At 41.8% G+C, this 21235-nt stretch overlaps 1 protein-coding gene across 1 annotated transcript in view; it reads right to left on the reverse strand.

Moving 5' to 3' along the window:
• Positions 1 to 191: 191 nt before the first annotated feature.
• The window catches only part of slc12a8 (solute carrier family 12 member 8), a 32390-nt gene continuing 11346 nt past the window's right edge, over positions 192 to 21235 (reverse strand). The window contains exons 3-16 of the mRNA XM_039006407.1: positions 20318 to 20464; positions 19361 to 19552; positions 18926 to 19157; positions 6851 to 6964; positions 6354 to 6441; positions 6027 to 6114; positions 4631 to 4777; positions 3447 to 3598; positions 3233 to 3356; positions 2607 to 3045; positions 2199 to 2296; positions 1988 to 2105; positions 1447 to 1507; positions 192 to 870 (exon numbers count right to left, since the gene is read on the reverse strand). Coding sequence (XP_038862335.1) covers positions 705 to 870; positions 1447 to 1507; positions 1988 to 2105; positions 2199 to 2296; positions 2607 to 3045; positions 3233 to 3356; positions 3447 to 3598; positions 4631 to 4777; positions 6027 to 6114; positions 6354 to 6441; positions 6851 to 6964; positions 18926 to 19157; positions 19361 to 19552; positions 20318 to 20464 — 2166 coding nt within the window. The 3' untranslated portion in view covers positions 192 to 704. The remainder of the gene's footprint in view (positions 871 to 1446; positions 1508 to 1987; positions 2106 to 2198; positions 2297 to 2606; positions 3046 to 3232; positions 3357 to 3446; positions 3599 to 4630; positions 4778 to 6026; positions 6115 to 6353; positions 6442 to 6850; positions 6965 to 18925; positions 19158 to 19360; positions 19553 to 20317; positions 20465 to 21235) is intronic.

Here is a 21235-nt window from a genome sequence, read left to right on the forward strand (position 1 = left end):
CTCCTCCCACACACTTCAGCTATAGTAGTTTCCACCCAATTCCCAGTTGGCCGTCCGCGGACTAGCCTATTGTTACACTCAACTAGACTTCAGAAAACTAGACTTCAGAATATCACGAATCTCTGATTCTGTTCCTTTATATTGATTTCTTCAATGTAAGATACAATAGTAAACTCGACATGCATGCCACAAGTGTGGAGTTGAGACCTCAAAGATGAAATGTTGACTTGATGTTACAAAGTTGCAAGTCACAAAATTGCAAATCAGCTGAAAATGTTGCACCACCCTCATCAACATACAAGCAGATGAAGCCAGACATTTTAATCAGAGGTCAAACATAGATTGGAAGAAAATAACATGTATTGTTTATATATTCAATGATAATGGACACAATAAATAGAGAATAACCATTTGAGCACATCATTGAGAGGAATGCATTGCTCAAACATGTAATGCATTGCCACAGTCATAGAGACCTGTACAAATCCAGATGTCATAGAGTAGGACTACTGATTTCAGCTTGACTGCTTATAATCGGTCTATAAATTCTAGAATGAGACATTACTTCAGCCTGGTCCCAGATCTTTTTGTGCTGTTTTGCTAACTCCTATGGTCATTGTAACAAGTTGGCAAGACAGCCCAAACAAATATTGGACCAGGCTACTATGGTCTGTGATGGGACCAGCCATCCAGAGTTGTGTTGATTAGTTTAGTTGTAGGTGCGCCATCCTGTCTGGTTCGATAAAGGAAGACTGGTGGTAGCGGTCCCGAGAGGCAAAGTCCAGGTTTTCCTCTGTCAGCTGCCTGGTTTCCATGCCGACTCCTGACAGAGAGGGTGTCACGATAATCTGGTCCCGAGGAAGCTCACCCCTGAAGGAAAGGACATTAGAATAATTAGAATAGAATGTGCAGGCTCGATGGTCTGGGGGTCTAGGTACATGTATGCCTCCCCAGAGACCGGAGTTCAATCCCGGTCTCCTCTTAAATCAGTCTCCTGAGTTCCTGAACTTGTTTACCAAGACGTTGATTTCACTGCTTCTGTCTACTATATTTAATGATTATACTGTATATAGCAATTATCTACATATTTGGCCTTAAAGGTAGACTCATCGATATGACGTAGATACATAAAGTAAACAGCATAGTGGGTTAATTTTCAATACAACTAAGAGGGTTGAAGCGTGAGGCTCAAGTTCTTTGCTGTTTTGGTTCCGTAGCTACCATGTTGTGAAAAGCGTAACGAGAACTTGTGCATATGCTCAGACACTATTTTGTGACTGTGAGAGCGAAGTCTTGCATCTCGCTCATCTCAATATCTGCAGTGATGCTCTAGGCAACGTCATTTCGCTGCGTCTGCCTTTAAAGACATCGCCAAACATCAAACTAGAAAGCTGAATACATGATGAATGATGTTCATTTTGCACAAGTTTTTGTGATGCTGTATACCTTCCTAGGTTGCTCAGGGTTGTCCTAATCCATCTGAAAAAGCTGAAACGGGCTGCCACTCCTGTAAATACACACAAAAGAAACATTGTAATAAATATGATACATCAATTACTAGCTGATATTATAAACCATATTTCACAAACAAAACATCTAAGTTCAATGTATTCAATAAGCTAAAGCTTGCCACTCCAGAATAAAAATATATTCCTCTGATATACAATAGGAGATATTCGTATGACCTGTAAAATATGAAAACCATTTTACTAACCATGACATGTGTGGTGTGCATGTGTGATCTACATTATGCATCTGTCAAAGTCTTGAGTTAGGGGAGCAAAGCAGGGTATTGTATGGAGGGGAGATTGTATATCACAGAGTTGCAGAATCCTCTAACTAAGTTATTCTAACTATCCTGCTGAACAGCTGTGTGGCTGAGAGACTGTAACTGAAGGCTTCAGCAGTGACTGACACATACTTTCTTGTATTAGAAATGCACAGAGATGTGTGAATGTGACAGTTGTTGACATAGATGGATAGTCACCTATTGGAAGTCCAGGGCTTGCTTTTCCAATGTAGAGGAAGAGGACCAAGGCGACTATTATATTGGCCAAGGCGTAGACCCACTGAATGACAAACATGATCAGGATGGAACATAATGCCTGCACAGGGGGGAAAACATAAGTAATCAAGAAAATACATTTAGATACAATATGGCAGAAATGTTATACTGCATGTTTTACTGGCTTACTTACACCAATCAGTGCAATCCAGTGGTTGCAGAATTTGGCATAGAAGGAATCAGGCATCGGTTGGATTTCTGATCCCTGGTAGTCTGGTTTACAGTCAGAACCTGTCATCATATTTACAGAAATGAATGAAGTATAAACAACAGGCATTATAACAGAAAGGTAGACACAATCCAGACATTCAATAACCTATTTCACTATTACATCACTATGTTAACAGTGTACTGTATGAAGGAGGTAAATGGTTGCAAATTAGGTAGAGAATGTGTAAAATGCCGACACACACACTCATGCATGCCCACACACACAGGGAGTGATGAAGTTGACTGAATCAGAGCTGTGCACCATGTGCCCAATGGTACCACTAACAAATGTCAAAAGTGAACAAAAATTCTAAGTCGAAGTATTCCTCACCAGTGTTTTCTCTCTGTGGCCCTGGAGGGTCAAGCTCTATGGGGTTACGACCGGGAAGGAGGGCCTTGTCCTGTATCACCTCCTCAGGGTCTGGGCAGGGCTCTCCAGGTCTTTCCTTGGGGAAGATACACTCTCCTGGACCTGGGGGAGCCGGATCAACCCCTCCCTCTCCTTCTCCATCTTCATCTCCCTCACTAGGGAAGGCATTGCTGTTAAGGTCTAGCCCAAAGCTATCCATCAGAGTCTTCTTGGCAGGGGCTTTCACCCTCCTGATCCTGCCTCTCAGGCCTGGCATGGACACCTTCTCTGTGGCCTTGTCCTTTTCTGTCTCCTCCTGTTCACCAGCATTGGGCAGGGGAAAGATCTGGTCCATATCCCTAGTAAACTCTAACAGGGTCCCCTTCCCCGGGCTCGCAACATCCCCCTCTGTACCATAACCCTGGTGGGTTGTGGGGGAAAAAGTATTGTTTTGTGATGTATTGTACTGACCCGAATATTTGTTTTTTTGTTTTTGCTTTTTCTTGCATCAATTTTGATTGACACTTGATTTACTCTTGATTGAACTTAAACGACTGAACTCAACATTTAACAGAATTTAGAAAAATGTATTGACTAATGAAAAAAACCTGGTGGGTGGTGGTCATGAGGGGCTTGGACGTATGGTTTGTGAAGGATGAGGCTCCAGTCCCAGGCCTCTTGGCAGGACCAACCCTCTTCTCTCTGGGCTGGAGGTTATAGGTCATCGCCACGCTGAAGTAAGAGTAGTCAAAGTCAGCTTTGATTCAAGATGTCTAGGGTCTGGTTCCAGCACACATGCACGCCCAATGCACACACACGCACCTGAAGTAGGAGTAGTCAATGAAGCTGTAGGTGAGCATGAAGTTGATGGTGACGATGGGGGCCAGGACGTTGACCTGTCCGATGAAGATGAAAGCCATGGTCAGCAGGCTAGTCAAGACTATGGCTGCCACCGGAGTCTTATTAGGACCTTTCTGTTGGAGACAGACAGAGAGGACAACGAGAGAGATAGAGGGGGAGATAGAGCGAGATAAAAAGAGGAAGATATGCTATGCTCTGCTGAGAAGCTCTAATTTCAACAAAAGAGACAAACCGGTTGTTTAAAAAAGTTGCTGTGGTCTCAGACTCAGCCTGCTCTGACTAGAACTACAACCATGCTGCCTGAACCACCACTGGTACTCTCTCTCTCTCTCCCTTTCTGGCAGTGTTCCAGGCCAATCTGGGCCAGCCCCGTCCATCTCCCTTCCCTCCCTTCCTGGGTTTCTGAGGCTTTGATTCAGGGCAAGATGTCTAGGGCCTGGTTCCAGCGAACACGAACAGTACAGGCCAGGCAATACTGAAGGGCGTGGGGGCCGAGGAAAGGAAGGGGGGTAGTGTGCTGTGTTTCATAAGCCACGACCAACCGTTAGGCTACACTCAGGTAGCATCTCAAATGGCACCCTATTCTCTATATAGTGCACTACATTTAACCAGAACCTATAGGGCTCTGGTCAAAAGTAGTGAACCTTATAGGAAATGGGGTGACATTTGGGATGCCCCATCTGTTCTCTTTCTCTCTGTGAGGTTAGTTTACTCAACTGACCACTCTAAAATCAGGCCCTTTTCTCACCGTTTCCCATGGAACCCACCCATCGTACCGGTATCACCCCCCCACCCACTGGAGACAGACTATATTGTGTTTGATGTTTCTGATTTAGCCAAGGGAGAAACATGTCAGTTCAAGTTATGTGATAAACTGTTTATAGCAGCACAATGTCTTTTTTGGCTTATTTTAGTCCTGTGGCACTGTTCACCTGAGAAAGATTATCAGGAGCTGTATCAACAGTCTAAGAGTAGGAGTGCTGATTTAGGATCAGGTCCACCCAATCTATGTCACCTTATTCATTGTGATCAAAAATCCGAGATCAGCACTCCTACTCTGAGATGCTTAATACATAGAGCCCCTGATCCATTTCTCTTAATTTTGGATTCATGGATCATCCATCCATCCTGCCAGGCAAACCCACCCCTTGTCCCAGGAAGGCGAGGGCTGGGATGACCCTCTCCTGGGCGATGACCTGGAGGATCCTGGGTGCTCCGTACAGACCGCCCATGCAGGAGGCCAGCGAGGAGATGTAGAGGCCCAGGAGAAACAAGAAACCCACCAAGGAGACCTGGGAAGTTGGAACAAAACGAGGAGGGAAAGAGGCCCCATGATGAATACACCCAGTTAAGTTCTCCTCAACTTAGTCCTTGTGAAAATAGGTTTGAAGTAGGAAAAAAACGAGGACATAATGTAGGCATTTTTGCAATTAGAACAATTTCCTATACACATTTGGTAGCACTTTACTAGTTAAAAGATGGCGCTAACAGATACGGCAGCTCTGCTTCTAGCTCCTAAGCAACTTTGTACAAGCATTTCGCTACACCCGCAATAACATCTGCTAAATATGTGTGTGACCAATACAATTTGATTTACCTGCAGGCTTTAAATAAAGTGTTACCATGAGTAAACATATATTTTTTAATCACAAATAAATCTGTTTGCAAAGTACTTGGTGTACAAAATGTGTGTGCTGTATATTTTCGCTGAGCTCCATAGTATTTCTGCTGTACCATATGCTGTAGATAACGTGTACACATATGCAACAGATAGCCCATTCCTCTCAATCCCCCCTAGACCACCACCCACTAATCCAACCCCCCACCCTCACCACAGACAGCTGAGCTGCACCCCCTGTACAGTGTATCAACTCTAACCCCCAAGCGCCCACACCCTCCCAGCACCTCCCCCTGCTAGCTGGTGTAGGGACAGCTGTGACTGGGGAGAGTGTGGAGGTGGGAGGGTATTGACCTCAGCAGTACAATGTTTCTCTCATTCCTGTAATCTCTGTCATTCTGTGTGTGAGTACGTGTGTGTGCGTTGGGGGGAGGGGGGCTCAGCGGCAGAGCTTTTCTCAAATTTCTGTCATTCTCAGCTGTACAAATGGGGTTCAGAGAACCTACTGTTGTCGCTCTAGAAAGGGGCCCACTGGGACCACTGAGATTAAACAATTTCACATCCTTATCATCATCATCATCACTAGCCTGGTCTCAGGTCTGTGTGCTATCCAATGACAATAATTAGCATAGAAGTTAGCGAGACAGCATAAACAGATATGTGATCAGTCTACTTCATTACACATATAATAACAGATTCCCACTATGCCTATAACACAGTTAGGATATACGGGAACACACAGACAATTCTTGTGTAGCCTATGTCTGTGTACATGTTCAAAATGTTGAAGAATGTGTGGGAAGCATGAACTACGTTGGACATGAATACTTCTGAACTTGATCATCAATAGGAAAGAGAGTAAGCTCTTCAAAAGGAAATAATCACTATGGTCACAATGAGGAAAGGATGGACAGAGAGTTTACCTTTTCTGCTATTAAGAAGTCGAAGTGCAGTGCCTCTCTGGTGCAGATGGCTCCCAGCAGGAACACAAAGACCAGATACAGGAACCACCTGTAGTGGCCAACAATACCACCAGCAGTTTTTCATCAGTTAGATGGAAGATCACACATCGCACTATAAATAAGAAATTATGTCACAAGATCCTAAATATTTCATGGCATGTTGGGATTGGTGTGGGAATAAAGATTAAATTGTATAATGTTTATCAAATCCCCAGCAAAAAAAAAGCTGAGGGACAAGTCTGGAACACCTCAATGTAATAAGTGCTGGTAGTAACAACAGACACGTACGAGGTACAGACGGCAGCCAGTGTTCCCACAGGGATGTTGTGTTCCGGTCTCTGCAGATCTGAGCTCATGTTGAAGCCTGCCATCACACCTACGCACCAGGGACAGGACTATATAATTATAACTGTCATATTATAACTATTATAATCACATGTATACAAATTGTCACTGTGGAAGCTCAGACCTACCATGAAGGCAATGGCTAGAAAAGGGGCATTGTTAATGACCATTGAACAGCAAGACACCTTAGAGATTGTGCATTTAAAGCATTGTTCATAGTCAGTCCTTTGAACCACTAGAATGTGAGTCAATCAACAGTCGTTAGACCTAGAGCAGGGACTGTGCAATGACTGTGATATGTGATTTTGTAACTTATCTTAGTTGAATGCAGACACTCTTATCTAGAGTGACTTATACTAAGTCACTCTGGATAAGAGTGTCTGCTAAATGACCAAAATGTAAACATGTAAGCAGCTGTAAACATGGTTATAGTAGTTTACCTGTAGCAGCGGGGAAGAACACTCCAAATACAGTGAAGAATCCTTCTCCTGTCGTGTAGTCTGGTAGAGTGTTCTTACGTAGCAGCTCCTCGGAGTACCCTACGAAGCCATGCTCTGAAACAACAAAACATCCACAAAGGCCAAGGTTTAACAGAGATTCAGCATAAAGTTAAGTCTCTTATTTGTGTGGACATTGTGATCTGATCTTTACATTCATTAAGTTTTCATAATGCTCTTAGGCATTTTAACTCCTGCCCAATTCCCTGATTGAGTACATAACTTCTGGTAGCATTTTACGGAAGGCCTGCTGATTATTATTAAGGCTCATACATGCTCATAACAGGTTATAAAGCATCCTTACTGCAGGCTTTAAAAGGGCAGGTTTCACAATATATTTCCACAATTCTAACAACATAGATTGATGATATTACATTTAAAATGGACCTTATACAAGTTTATTAAAAAAACTATAATTATACACTTCCATTTTCGCAATTTACCAACAATACATTTCGGCTTTGACGTCAAGAAGGGAACGGCCTGGTGGTGGGGCAGTGCACTACAACCACTGTTTATCGGCATGCATGTTTGGCCTGAAATGCGAGAAGAGGGGAAGAAAGTGGGACCGCTTAGCGAGGATGCGGTGGGCAGACTGGGTCAGGGGAACCCCTGCCTGGTTCTTAAGTCACAGGCAGGGCTCACTTTGTCAAAAAAGATTAATGGCTACCAATAGTGGAAGAGTCGATTCACCATGAAGCTCAGGGAAACAAATGGTCCTGTGCCACAGTCAATGAAGTCTCCAAGTCCACTGACCTCACCGGTGTTACTACAGCACGACGGCAGGTGGCTTCGGTGATGGAAGTGAATCGGGTAAGTAGGTACTAAAGTGCCCAAAGAGATTTGTCATGTTATGTCGCAAGTAGATGATTTTTTTTTTTAAAACACTAAGATAGTCATGCAAAACAAACTGGCCCACTCACACAGAACTAGCATGGTGTTTGGGGATGGAATAAGCTAAATACCAATTGGATTAAATGTAAAAAAAATATACACTGCTCAAAAAAATAAAGGGAACACTTAAACAACACAATGTAACTCCAAATCAATCACACTTCTGTGAAATCAAACTGTCCACTTAGGAAGCAACACTGATTGACAACAAATGTCACATGCTGTTGTGCAAATGGAATAGACAAAAGGTGGAAATTATAGGCAATTAGCAAGACACCCCCAATAAAGGAGTGGTTCTGCAGGTGGTGACCACAGACCACTTCTCAGTTCCTATGCTTCCTGGCTGATGTTTTGGTCACTTTTGAATGCTGGCGGTGCTTTCACTTTAGTGGTAGCATGAGACGGAGTCTACAACCCACACAAGTGGCTCAGGTAGTGCAGCTCATCCAGGATGGCACATCAATGCGAGCTGTGGCAAGAAGGTTTGCTGTGTCTGTCAGCGTAGTGTCCAGAGCATGGAGGCGCTACCAGGAGACAGGCCAGTACATCAGGAGACGTGGAGGAGGCCGTAGGAGGGCAACAACCCAGCAGCAGGACCGCTACCTCCGCCTTTGTGCAAGGAGGAGCACTGCCAGAGCCCTGCAAAATGACCTCCAGCAGGCCACAAATGTGCATGTGTCTGCTCAAACGGTCAGAAACAGACTCCATGAGGGTGGTATGAGGGCCCGACGTCCACAGGTGGGGGTTGTGCTTACAGCCCAACACTGTGCAGGACGTTTGGCATTTGCCAGAGAACACCAAGATTGGCAAATTCGCCACTGGCGCCCTGTGCTCTTCACAGATGAAAGCAGGTTCACACTGAGCACATGAGCACATGTGACAGACGTGTAGATTCTACATTCTAGTAGAAGGATGAAAAAAAAATTGACTGTTTAACAGCAACCGAATTCTGCAGTCTAAGAGAGAGTGTGAGAGAGTACGAGAGAGAGTAAGAGAGAGAGAGACCCTAGACTTTTTTCCAGTGTTAGGTAAAACCAGGGCTGGACTCGGGAACCAGACTAACCCTAACCCCCCAGATCAAGACAGAAGTGTCTGCTCTGATCCTGACAGACAACCTCAGACCATTAGAAACTTAACCATAACCCAGCCCCTTATGTAACTGTCCAGGAGAGGAACCCATATGCGCCCCGCCTAGATGCGTGCAATCAGGGGACCAGGACCTAGTTTACGGTAACACTGGCCAAGTTAAACAGAGGTAGCATGCTAGCTGTAACAGCACTGTGGTTTTGACAAAGAGAAATAGACTGGGCGTGATCACTCACAGACAACAACCCTTACGCAGGCGCCCGACAAACATTTGCACGAAAAGCACAGAGATCAAATTGTTCTGCAATACAGTCGGATGGACATGACTGATTTGTTCACACCTCGTTATGAAATTTAACATGGGGCATGTGGAGTATGGATGGTTTAGATATCAGTGCACATAGCTGGTCATGATATGCAGGGAGGACAGCAAGCAGTACAGCTATATAAGCAACTGTGGAGTAAATGGTAAGCCTACACAAACAATAGCCTACAAGCAATTAAGAAAACAGGAAAATATAAAGAAATGTATTCAATGACCATGAATAAAAGCTTGTATGAATCAAGTTATTCCTCTGAAAGAAACTATTCCTGCAGTCTTTGTAATGGCTCATGTGGTTCCTCCCGAGATTGAGGTACTGTAAGTCTCATCCCAAATAGCACCAAATTCCATATATAGTGCACTGCCTTTGAACAGGGCCCATAGGGTCAAAAGTAGTGCACTATATAGGGAATTGGGTTCCATTTGGGACAGAGCCATGTTCTGGTGGGGTTAAAAGGTTTAATCCAGATGGTAAAATCTGAAAGACCCTCCTATGTAAGAACATCAAGCATTTCCCTCATGGTTATCTTACGATGGGAAATAATTTGTTCTCTCCGATTAATGACATGTATATCCACCCTTTTCAGAAGCCCTGTTGGTTCCAAGTCCAAGAGGAAGAGAGAGAGAGAGAGAGAGAGAGAGAGAGAAAGAGAGAGAGAGGGGTAGGGTTTTAAGTTTCATTTATTCACATAAAAGAAAAACAGTGAAAGAAAAAATAGCAGATTTTTTTTTTAAACTGGTAAAAACTGTGTGCAGATGAGGTTGGAAACCTAAAAGGGCCTATATGAAAACCACACCACAAAACCCAATATACAAATAAGTACCAAAAAAAGTTCTCAAATCAGTTAAACAGAGCATACTAATTATACATGTATATTATACAGTGGCTTGCGAAAGTATTCACCCCCTTGGCATTTTTTCTATTTTGTTTCCTTACAACCTGGAGTTAAAATAGATTTTGGGGGGGTTTGTATCATTTGATTTCCACAACATGCCTACCACTTTGAAGATGCAACATATTTTTCTTGTGAAACAAACAAGAAATAAGACCAAAAAAACTGAAAACTTGAGCGTGCATAACTATTCACCCACCCAAAGTCAATACTTTGTAGAGACACCTTTTGCAGCAATTACAGCTGCAGGTCTCTTGGGGTATGTCTCTATAAGCTTGGCACATCTAGCCACTGGGATTTTTTCCCATTCTTCAAGGCAAACCACTCGAGTGTTGCTTTAGCAGTATGCTTAGGCTCATTGTCCTGCTGGAAGGTGAACCTCTGTCCCTCTGGAAGACTGAAACAGGTTTCCCTCAAGAATTCCCCAGTATTTAGCGCCATCCATCATTCCTTCAATTCTGAGAAGTTTCTCAGTACCTGCCGATGAAAAACATCCCCACAGCATGATGCTGCCACCACCATGATTCACTGTGGGGATAGTGTTCTCGGGGTGATGAGAGGTGTTGGGTTTGCACCAGACATAGCATTTTCCTTGATGGCCAAAAAGCTCAATTTTAGTCTCATCTGGCCAGAGTACCTTCTTCCATATGTTTGGGGAGTCTCCCACATGCCTTTTGGCGAACACTTTAAGCAATGGCTTTTGTTCTGGCCACTCTTCCGTACAGCCCAGCTCTGTGGAGTGTACGGCTTAAAGTGGTCCTATGGACAGATACTCCAATCTCCGCTGTAGAGCTTTGCAGCTCCTTCAGGGTTGTCTTTGGTCTCTTTGTTGCCTTTCTAATTAATGCCCTCCTTGCCTGGTCTGTGAGTTTTGGTGGGTGGCCCTCTCTTGGCAGGTTTGTCTTACCCTGATGAAGACAGCTTGGCTGTCGAAACGTTGGACATTACATTTTTGCATCTGAGCTCCTAGAGTGTGCGGCTCTCCTTTATTTTCAGGTTTGTTGTGGTGCCATATTCTTTCAATTTTTTAATAATGGATTTAACGGTGCTCTGTGGGATGTTCAAAGTTTCTGATATTTTTGTATAACCCAACCCTGATCTGTACTTCTCCACAACTTTGTCCCTGACCTGTTTGGAGAGCTCCTTGGTCTTCATGGTGCCGCTTGCTTGGTGGTGCCCCTTGCTTAGTGGTGTTGCAGCATCTGGGGCCTTTCAGAACAGGTGTGTATATACTGAGATCATGTGACAGATCATGTGACACTTAAATAAAGTCCACCTGTGGGTAATCTAACTAATTATGTGACTTCTGAAGGAAATTGGTTGCATGAGATCTTATTTAGGGGCTTCATAGAAAAGGGGGTGAATACATATGCACACACCACTTTTCAGTTTAAATTTTTTTTAGAATTTTTTGAAACAAGATAATTATTTCATTTCACCAATTTGGACTATTTTGTGTATGTCCATAGCATGAAATCCAAATAAAAATCCATTTAAATTACAGGTTGTAATGCAATAAAATAGGAAAAATGCCAAGGGGGATGAATACTTTTGCAAGGCACAGTATACTCAATATACAAGGAAAAAACATGTTTGATTATGTGTGTGTACATGTGAATGTGAGAGTTAGGCTACATGGAGGAGACTACTGGGTAGTTTGGTTCACCAGGGTGACCTCTAGTCTATGTTGGAAGTTATTGAAGGATGATGATGTTTTGGCAATGTGAAGATAGGAATTCCAGAGTATGGAACCTCTGTATCTGATAGGGAATTGACTGTGTGAGGCATGCATGGATTTGGGAATTAACCTAGAATAATCCATTGAAGGGTTTAGGTAGGCTGTCTGAGAGGTGGGGGAGAGAGTAATAAAGAGATATAGTACGGGAGAGAGAAGACCGTAATAGAAAGAGAGTAAGAGAGAGAGAAACTAATAGAGAAAGTGAGAGAGAGAAACTAATAGAGAAAGTGAGAGAGAGAAACTAATAGAGAAAGTGAGAGAGAGAAACTAATAGAGAAAGTGAGAGAGAGAAACTAATAGAGAAAGTGAGAGAGAGAAACTAATAGAGAAAGTGAGAGAGAGAAACTAAGAGAAAGTGAGAGAGAGAAACTAAGAGAAAGTGAGAGAGAGAAACTAATAGAGAAAGTGAGAGAGAAACTAAAAGAGAAAGAGAAACTAATAGAGAAAGAGAAACTAATAGAGAAAGAGAAACGAATAGAGAAAGAGAAACGAATAGAGAAAGAGAAACTAATAGAGAAAGAGAAACTAATAGAGAAAGAGAAACTAAGAGAAAGTGAGAGAGAAACTAAAAGAGAAAGAGAAACTAATAGAGAAAGAGAAACTAATAGAGAAAGAGAAACTAATAGAGAAAGAGAAACTAATAGAGAAAGAGAAACTAATAGAGAAAGAGAAACTTATAGAGAAAGTGAGAGAGAAACTTATAGAGAAAGTGAGAGAGAAACTTATAGAGAAAGTGAGAGAGAAACTAAAAGAGAAAGAGAAACTAAAAGAGAAACTAAAAGAGAAACTAATAGAGAAAGAGAAACTAATAGAGAAAGAGAAACTAATAGAGAAAGAGAAACGAAAAGAGAAAGAGAAACTAATAGAGAAAGAGAAACTAATAGAGAAAGAGAAACTAATAGAGAAAGAGAAACTAAGAGAAAGAGAAACTAATAGAGAAAGAGAAACTAATAGAGAAAGAGAAACTAATAGAGAAAGAGAAACTAATAGAGAAAGAGAAACTAATAGAGAAAGAGAAACTAATAGAGAAAGTGAGAGAGAAACTTATAGAGAAAGTGAGAGAGAAACTTAGAGAAAGTGAGAGAGAAACTAAAAGAGAAAGAGAAACTAAAAGAGAAAGAGAAACTAAAAGAGAAAGAGAAACTAATAGAGAAAGAGAAACTAATAGAGAAAGAGAAACTAATAGAGAAAGTGAGAGAGAAACTTATAGAGAAAGTGAGAGAGAAACTTAGAGAAAGTGAGAGAGAAACTTAGAGAAAGTGAGAGAGAAACTAAAAGAGAAAGAGAAACTAAAAGAGAAAGAGAAACTAATAGAGAAAGAGAAACTAATAGAGAAAGAGAAACTAATAGAGAAAGAGAAACTAATAGAGAAAGAGAAACTAATAGAGAAAGAGAAACGAAAAGAGAAAGAGAAACTAATAGAGAAAGTGAAACGAAAAGAGAAAGAGAAACTAATAGAGAAAGAGAAACTAATAGAGAAAGAGAAACTAATAGAGAAAGAGAAACTAATAGAGAAAGTGAGAGAGAAACTTAGAGAAAGTGAGAGAGAAACTTATAGAGAAAGTGAGAGAGAAACTTATAGAGAAAGTGAGAGAGAAACTAAGAGAGAAACGAAAAGAGAAAGAGAAACTAATAGAGAAAGTGAGAGAGAAACTAATAGAGAAAGAGAAACTAATAGAGAAAGAGAAACTAATAGAGAAAGTGAGAGAGAAACTAATAGAGAAAGTGAGAGAGAAACTTATAGAGAAAGTGAGAGAGAAACTTATAGAGAAAGTGAGAGAGAAACTAAAAGAGAAACGAAAAGAGAAAGAGAAACTAATAGAGAAAGTGAGAGAGAAACTAAGAGAAAGTGAGAGAGAAACTTAGAGAAAGTGAGAGAGAAACTTAGAGAAAGTGAAAGAGAAACTTATAGAGAAAGTGAAAGAGAAACTTATAGAGAAAGTGAGAGAGAAACTTAGAGAAAGTGAGAGAGAAACTTATAGAGAAAGTGAGAGAGAAACTTATAGAGAAAGTGAGAGAGAAACTTATAGAGAAAGTGAGAGAGAAACTTATAGAGAAAGTGAGAGAGAAACTTATAGAGAAAGTGAGAGAGAAACTTATAGAGAAAGTGAGAGAGAAACTTAGAGAAAGTGAGAGAGAAACTTATAGAGAAAGTGAGAGAGAAACTTATAGAGAAAGTGAGAGAGAAACTTATAGAGAAAGTGAGAGAGAAACTAAAAGAGAAACGAAAAGAGAAAGAGAAACTAATAGAGAAAGTGAGAGAGAAACTAATAGAGAAAGAGAAACTAATAGAGAAAGAGAACTAATAGAGAAAGTGAGAGAGAAACTAATAGAGAACGTGAGAGAGAAACTAATAGAGAACGTGAGAGAGAAACTTATAGAGAACGTGAGAGAGAAACTAAAAGAGAAAGAGAGAGAGAAACTAAAAGAGAAAGAGAGAGAGAAACTAAAAGAGAAAGTGAGAGAGAAACTAATAGAGAAAGAGAGAGAGAAACTAATAGAGAAAGAGAGAGAGAAACTAATAGAGAAAGAGAGAAACTAAAAGAGAAAGAGAAACTAATAGAGAAAGAGAGAGAGAAACTAATAGAGAGAGAGAGAAACTAAAAGAGAGAGAGAGAAACTAATAGAGAAAGAGAGAAACTAATAGAGAAAGTGAGAGAGAAACTAAAAGAGAAAGAGAAACTAATAGAGAAAGAGAGAAACTAAAAGAGAAAGAGAAATTAAAAGAGAAAGAGATCGAGAAAGTGAAATAGAGAAACAAAGAGAGAAAGAGAGAAAGAGAGAAAGAAAGGAGAGAAACGAGAGAAAGAAAGAAGAGAGAGAGCAAGAAACTAATAGAGAAATAGAGAGAGAGAGAAAGAGTGAGTAAGAGAGAGAGAGAGAGCGAGAAAGAGAGAGACTATTTGCACACAATATTTTGGAAATTTGTGGGTGTAATGTTTACTGTTCATTTTTATTGTTTATTTAACTTTTGTTTATTATCTACTTGACTTGCTTTGGCAATGTTAACATATATGTTTCCCATGCCAATAAAGCCCTTAACTTGAAAAATTGAATTGAGAGAAAGAGAGCGTAAGAAAGAGAAAGAGAGAGGCACCTCATGTTCTCTCATTCTAACACTGCAGCAACACCACAGAATGAACCAACACCGACCTCGCTTTTGGCAACTATAATAACAAGGTCAGATTTTAAAACAAAACAATACTAGCCAAATTGCTGTACATTACATAACCAATTTAGACCTCTCTCTATCCAAACAATGATAATGTAATTGTGGTACAACAGAACAGACAGACCCAGACAGGATGTCTCCCAAACAGCACTTTATTCCCTATAGCCCCATAGGGTTCTTGTCAAAAGTAGTGCACCATATAGGGAATAGGGTGCCATTTGGGACACAGCCCCAGTGTCCACAACCCTTATATAACATCATGGTGTTAACACACACCAACTTCACCCGACACAACTCTAACTCACCCACACTGACCAAAGGTAAAACAAATCCATTTTAAAAAGCATGCATGCGTGCTGACTAGAGAATGGTATGACCATAGAGATCCTATAATTCACTTTTCTATTTATTTAGTTGGATATGACCCACAACCAGGACACTATTCATTGGGAAGAGCCCCTGATCTTCTGATTGGAGGACCCTTCATAATATCACAGGAAGTGATGACTTGGTGCTTGGTCTCAAGAGCAGCTCTCTCAAATTTGGATTCCGGCCTTTTCTCTTTTTCATTGTCCAAAAATGTGGGTGAGCCCGGTTAACACCCTACCACCCAAACCACGAAACACATTATGGAACTTCCTGTCTGTTCAATCTGGAAAAGAGTTCAAATGAAGATCAGGAGGGACAAGTGAAAGGGGGGGAGAAGAGAGAGGGGCAGATGGTGTTTTGTGATGAAGTGACAACACCTTTGGTTACAGGAATTATACCCTTACATTCCCCTGCTTAAATAAATGAACACATGCATGATTCACAGACTCTATAATGTGAGGACAGAGGATAATTATTATATTAGTTATGAAGAAGAAGATTACTTTATCGTCCTGTTTCCACACTACTGACTCCTGTATTTTTTCTACCCGAGTCAGACCACGCTACTGCAGCCAGGAATGACTTGTCAGACTACATTAAACAGTTACATGAACAGAGGAAGGAGGTTAATATTACTTCACAAATCCACACGTATTCTCTTTTAAAGGGTTAGATGTATTTCCATTTGACTCACATAATGAGTTTCCCACACAGAGCACAGGTCAGTGTCAGGATAACGATGCAGAAATGTTAGAGATTTAGAAGATGTTTCAAATGTATTTATATTTCACTACAAAGTTATGGCACTGCTGGGAGTGGCATAGAGCTTCTGGATTCTCCCACGAGGAACTGTTAATCATTCCTTTACCTCTCAGACCTCTATACTGCCTTAGCTGTCTGACGTTAAGAGTACAGTCAGTCAGTAAGGCACTATAAAGGCAGGTAGATGAGGTCAAGAAAACTGCAACCATCTGGCTGTTAGTAGTGTAATAAGCAGTAACCAATCCTTTACTACAACATTTCCGTAACAAGACAACCTATCTAAATGAGAAAATGTGTCATTCTTGAAACCTGCTGTATTTGACACTTCAGTTTCAGAATTTCATCTACTTCATCTATGACCAGAAATACATACATATAAAAGACAGCATTAACCATTGAGACCACCTTAACCCTATGTCGACCAGCCTAGCTGGCCTTCTACTAAAATCACCAGTCTGATAGTCTGATCTAAAGTGTTATCAAACTATAAACACATTTGCCTTTTTAAAGGAGGTGCCAGCCAAACCAGGCCGTACATCCCCCAACCAAGGGTGTATCCAAAATAGCACCCTATCCACTATAGAGTGCACAACTTTTGACCAGAGCTCTAATGGCCCTGGTCAAAAGTAGTGTACCATTTATGAAATAGGTTGCCATTTCATACGCAGTCCTATTCTCCTAGACTGGAGGACAGGGTGGCTCCGTGCCAAAGCATGAGATCACCTCAAAACACAGCAGCAACTTATTAGGAAAGACCTGGGCATCAGTTTCACTAGGCCATAACTACAAGATGTGATCCCTATGGCAGCTCTGGGGTGCGTCCCAAATGTCACCCTATTCCCATAGGTCTCTGGTCAAAAGTACTGCACTGTGCAGGGAATAGGTAGCCATTTGGGATCCAGACCTGGGCTCTGGGTTCTGACTGAGAAAGAGAGGATCATTAGGGATGAGAGGTTTGGACTGGAAAGGAGAGACATGGTGTGCAAAAGTCTGGGGTAAGGTTTAAGGTTTCAGCTTCCTGAACTAAACCAACCCCCATCACCACCACCATTTACATAGTGTTCTTTGTGGTTTGTTGAGAGAAAGAAAGGAGAAACACCCAGCTCCTACTGGAACACTGTATTTGCATCCCAAATGGCACGCTATTCTCTTATACAGGAGTTCTCAAACTTCTTGGGTCCAGCGACACCTTTTGTGATTGCAAATATATCAGGGACCCCCTCGTAATTAGAACACAAATACAAATAGTCTACAAGGAGTTTTACTATGATGTCTGTCGATACCATCTAAAAGGCCCGCCTCTTGGCATCGGAGTGAATTCTGTCATGGGGCAGAGAGATTTACACATTTTGCCATGAGGCAGAGCAAACTTTTCAGTATTAAAGCTTAAATTACACTGCATTTATGTAAAAATATATATTTTTTGAAAATGTATAATTGGTTGAGTACTGTTCATACCAATATCCCTGTGAGCCCCACAGGCCCATGTTGCCCAGGGTTAAGAACATAAATTGTACATGATTATTATTACATTGTATTACACACTTTAATCTGTTAGTAATATTCATAAAAAAAGAAGAACAAAAAAATTTAGAACAATAATAAATCTGACCGTAGACCGCCTGCAGTAACTCTGCGGACCCCACTTTGATAACCCCTGCCCCAATCAGTGCACTACTTTTGTCAAAAGTAGTGAACTACACAGGGAGTAGGGTGCCATTGGAAACGCAGACTGTTCTCTTCCCTTGGACTGGACAGGAAGTGGATAATCAGTGAGAACGGGAAGAGCAGGGATCAACTTCCGGTTGAAGGCCGGGGAAAGCAAAAAAATCTGGCTAAACCACGCCCATCATACCCTCATCATGAAAAACATTCTGGGTAAACATTACACAAGACTGCTGCCTGAGTCAATCAAACTTGCCTCATCACTGATTACTGTATGCATTCAATCTTTCAGATCAATGCAGAAACAAAGTGCTCCTTTTTCTTTATTTTCTTGAATAGTCACCAGTTGAAGTGTCCTGGGGTCAGTTGAAGTCCCTCAGTCAAGCACCTGATTCATTTTCTCTACTGTATGCATTATCTACTACACTAACACACACACACAGTCTTGAAATGTCAAACTATGATGGGGAGCCTATAAGGTTCTCTACAGCCAAAAACATTTCTGTTTTTATTTAACCAAGGGGAAGAACTAGGTATGTTTATATGCTACTGCTACTGCATAAGAGTATGACGAGTATGAAGTAAGAGGTGCAGTACATTTGCAACTAAGCTAGAGGGCTGAGAGATGGCTAATGATGAACTCTGAAGTCTATAGTAAATGCAGTGCAGAGAAAGCTTGTGGTTATCCTCTAGGCTATATTATGCCACAGTGACACCTACTGGACAAAATTGTTAATTGAACCTGTGATTTAAGCCGGTGGTTCTCAAACCTCTCCTCGGAGACCCAATGTAGTTTAACTATTCCAGAACTAGCACACCTGATTTAACTAGTCAAACAAATGATCAAGCCCATAAATAGGTGAATCAGGTGAGCTAGTTCAGGGCTACAACAAAATTGTGAAATGTGTGGGGATCCCCAAGAAGAGGTTTGAGAACCACTGATCTAGGCTAAAAAAGAACAACTCCTCACACCACCACTGTGCTACTCCTGGCACTAAAGTCCCTTCTAACAGTGCTACACACACACTTCTGTCAGTTCACTATACACTACAGTCCAGAAGATTTTGTCAAGCAGAACACATCAGCAGGCCTACTATAGGCTATGCCATGTACACACCTGGGTCGAGGTGGGAAAACGTCCCGATAACGAAGTCCAGCGTTGAGACAGCCAGCACGGCCAGTAGTATCAGCTGGAGACGGACGATCCATTTGACCCCGGCGAGGTTAATACCCGAAAGGCCGAGCAGGACAGCCACAGACATCCCTCTAACAGCCCACTCACTCTGCAGGCTCAGGAGCTGAGCGATAGACTCTGAGAACCCTGTGATGTACATGGCTCCAGCCACACACTGTTGAAATCAAAACACACGCAGAAGACATACATGAGATCTTGTATGTAAACACATTGATTCTTATTTTATTTATTTAGCTATATAATCTTTGTTTTAAAAGGTGAGTTGACTGAAGGTAAGGTGTCCTTTACCACAATGCAAAGGGTTGCAGGAGGATGAAGGGGGAATGAAAACATGTACACACACATGGTGTTTCTCACCTGGCCGAAAACATACAGGAGCCCCACGGTCCCACCTACTCTTCCTCCCAGGACAGTAGAGATCATGGAGTATACTCCACCACTACCGACCCCACAGCGCTCGCAGACGCCGATGCCTGACATCACTGTTACCAGGGCAACGATAACCACCACGGATACCAGGAGCATACCTAGCAATACACCTAGGTTCCCCTTACATCATCAAGAGAAAAAACAAAGTCATACAATATATGGAACAGGTCCTTGTATGTCTAGATCAGCCCAGCACTAACACTACTGATTCAACAAATCAATGAATCACTATGCCCTTGACTAGTTGAATCAGGTGTTTTAGTGCTGGAATATAGAACCAACATGTGCACACCGTAGGGCAGAGATACTCAAGTACTATTTCAGAAGGTCCAGTCACACAAATTTCCTAGGTGGCAAATGTCCGAATGGATATTGTCATTTATCGGCATAGTAACAAACCCCCAAATCGCAACCCATGCAAACCCAAACTGTTCAAACCCCTCTTGATGGAGGAGAGGCAGTTTTACAGTTTTAATGCTCATTCCCTACAATTCTACACATTTTCCCATGGGGCAGATAGAAATTTGGCAGTTTTAAGCAAATGTCCTGCAATTCTACACATTTTGCCAAGTCTTGTGTGTACATATGATACCAGGGGTTGAAGCCCGACAGTTCTATTATACACTTTGGGGGGGGGGGGGGGGGGGGGTCAGGACCAGCGGTCTATATTGACCCGGCTCTGGGTTCGGATCCAACCTGTGGTCCGCCTGTTCAGTATGCAGAGCCCTTGGTGAGCAAACTCTTGCCTACAGCTACCTGCCCTGGGACTACAGTTGAAAACTAGCTAGCTGGCCAAATCTGGTAAATGTACATAAATGTTGATTGGTGTGCATTGTCCCTGTCAAATAAATGTATTGAATGAAATGAAATGAAATTCCAACTCACCACCAGCCACCCAGTGCGGAGGAACAACACCACACCAAAGATGTTGATCATACAGGTAGTAAAGACTCCGTCCCACGTCCCAAACAGGACAGGCTCCCACACAAACAGCTTCACCCTCCACCATGGCTGAGAGAGATGCTGCGACCCCTGCAGTTTAGAATAGACGACATTTCCTGATTTTTACCAGACCTGCACAACTTTTATAGTGTGATCCAGTAGGGATTTTAGCATGTAAATCTTGGTGGGGCAAAAAAAAATATATATTGTTTTTGATGCATGCCAGCAAAGCCACTACACAACACTAAACAATCAATGAATTGCACTATAACAGTGACAAACGGTGCCCACAAACTGTTAGGGCCTACATAAAGCTGTCCCAACAGCAGAGCTTTCTTTTCAGCACCATGGAGTGAATCCTTACCATTGCTACACCTGGCTATCAGTGGAGCCTTGTCTGGCAGCGAAACAGTTCATTCAGCCTCATTTACTGACATACAAAAACATGGCTGACTTGCTTAAACAAATGTGGTTTCTACTGACAATTGAGATGTACAAACTATGGCATAATGGGACGACGAGCAGATAAGAGGCAATCCGTAACTTCGATAAAGACATTAATGAGCGAGCTAGGACGAACGTAGTCAATATAACTATTTTTTCAGCACTTTTTAAATGTACAGTGACATAATTCATAACATGTGCTGTTCTTACAGTATTCTCCCTGTACACCAAGTCAGAACTGTAGGATAAATAAAGGCGGCATATAAGCAGACAATGAAAGCTCTTACAATATTCGATTGTTACATTTCTCTAAAACAGGCTATAGGCTACATGTGCACCACCAAGTCAAAACAGTAGGCAAAATGATGAAGGGGAATGGGAAGTAATTATTAGGGTGAGGCACATGGGCTATTAACA

Source organism: Salvelinus namaycush, chromosome 13 (assembly GCF_016432855.1).
Source record: "Salvelinus namaycush isolate Seneca chromosome 13, SaNama_1.0, whole genome shotgun sequence".
Lineage (NCBI taxonomy): Eukaryota > Metazoa > Chordata > Actinopteri > Salmoniformes > Salmonidae > Salvelinus > Salvelinus namaycush.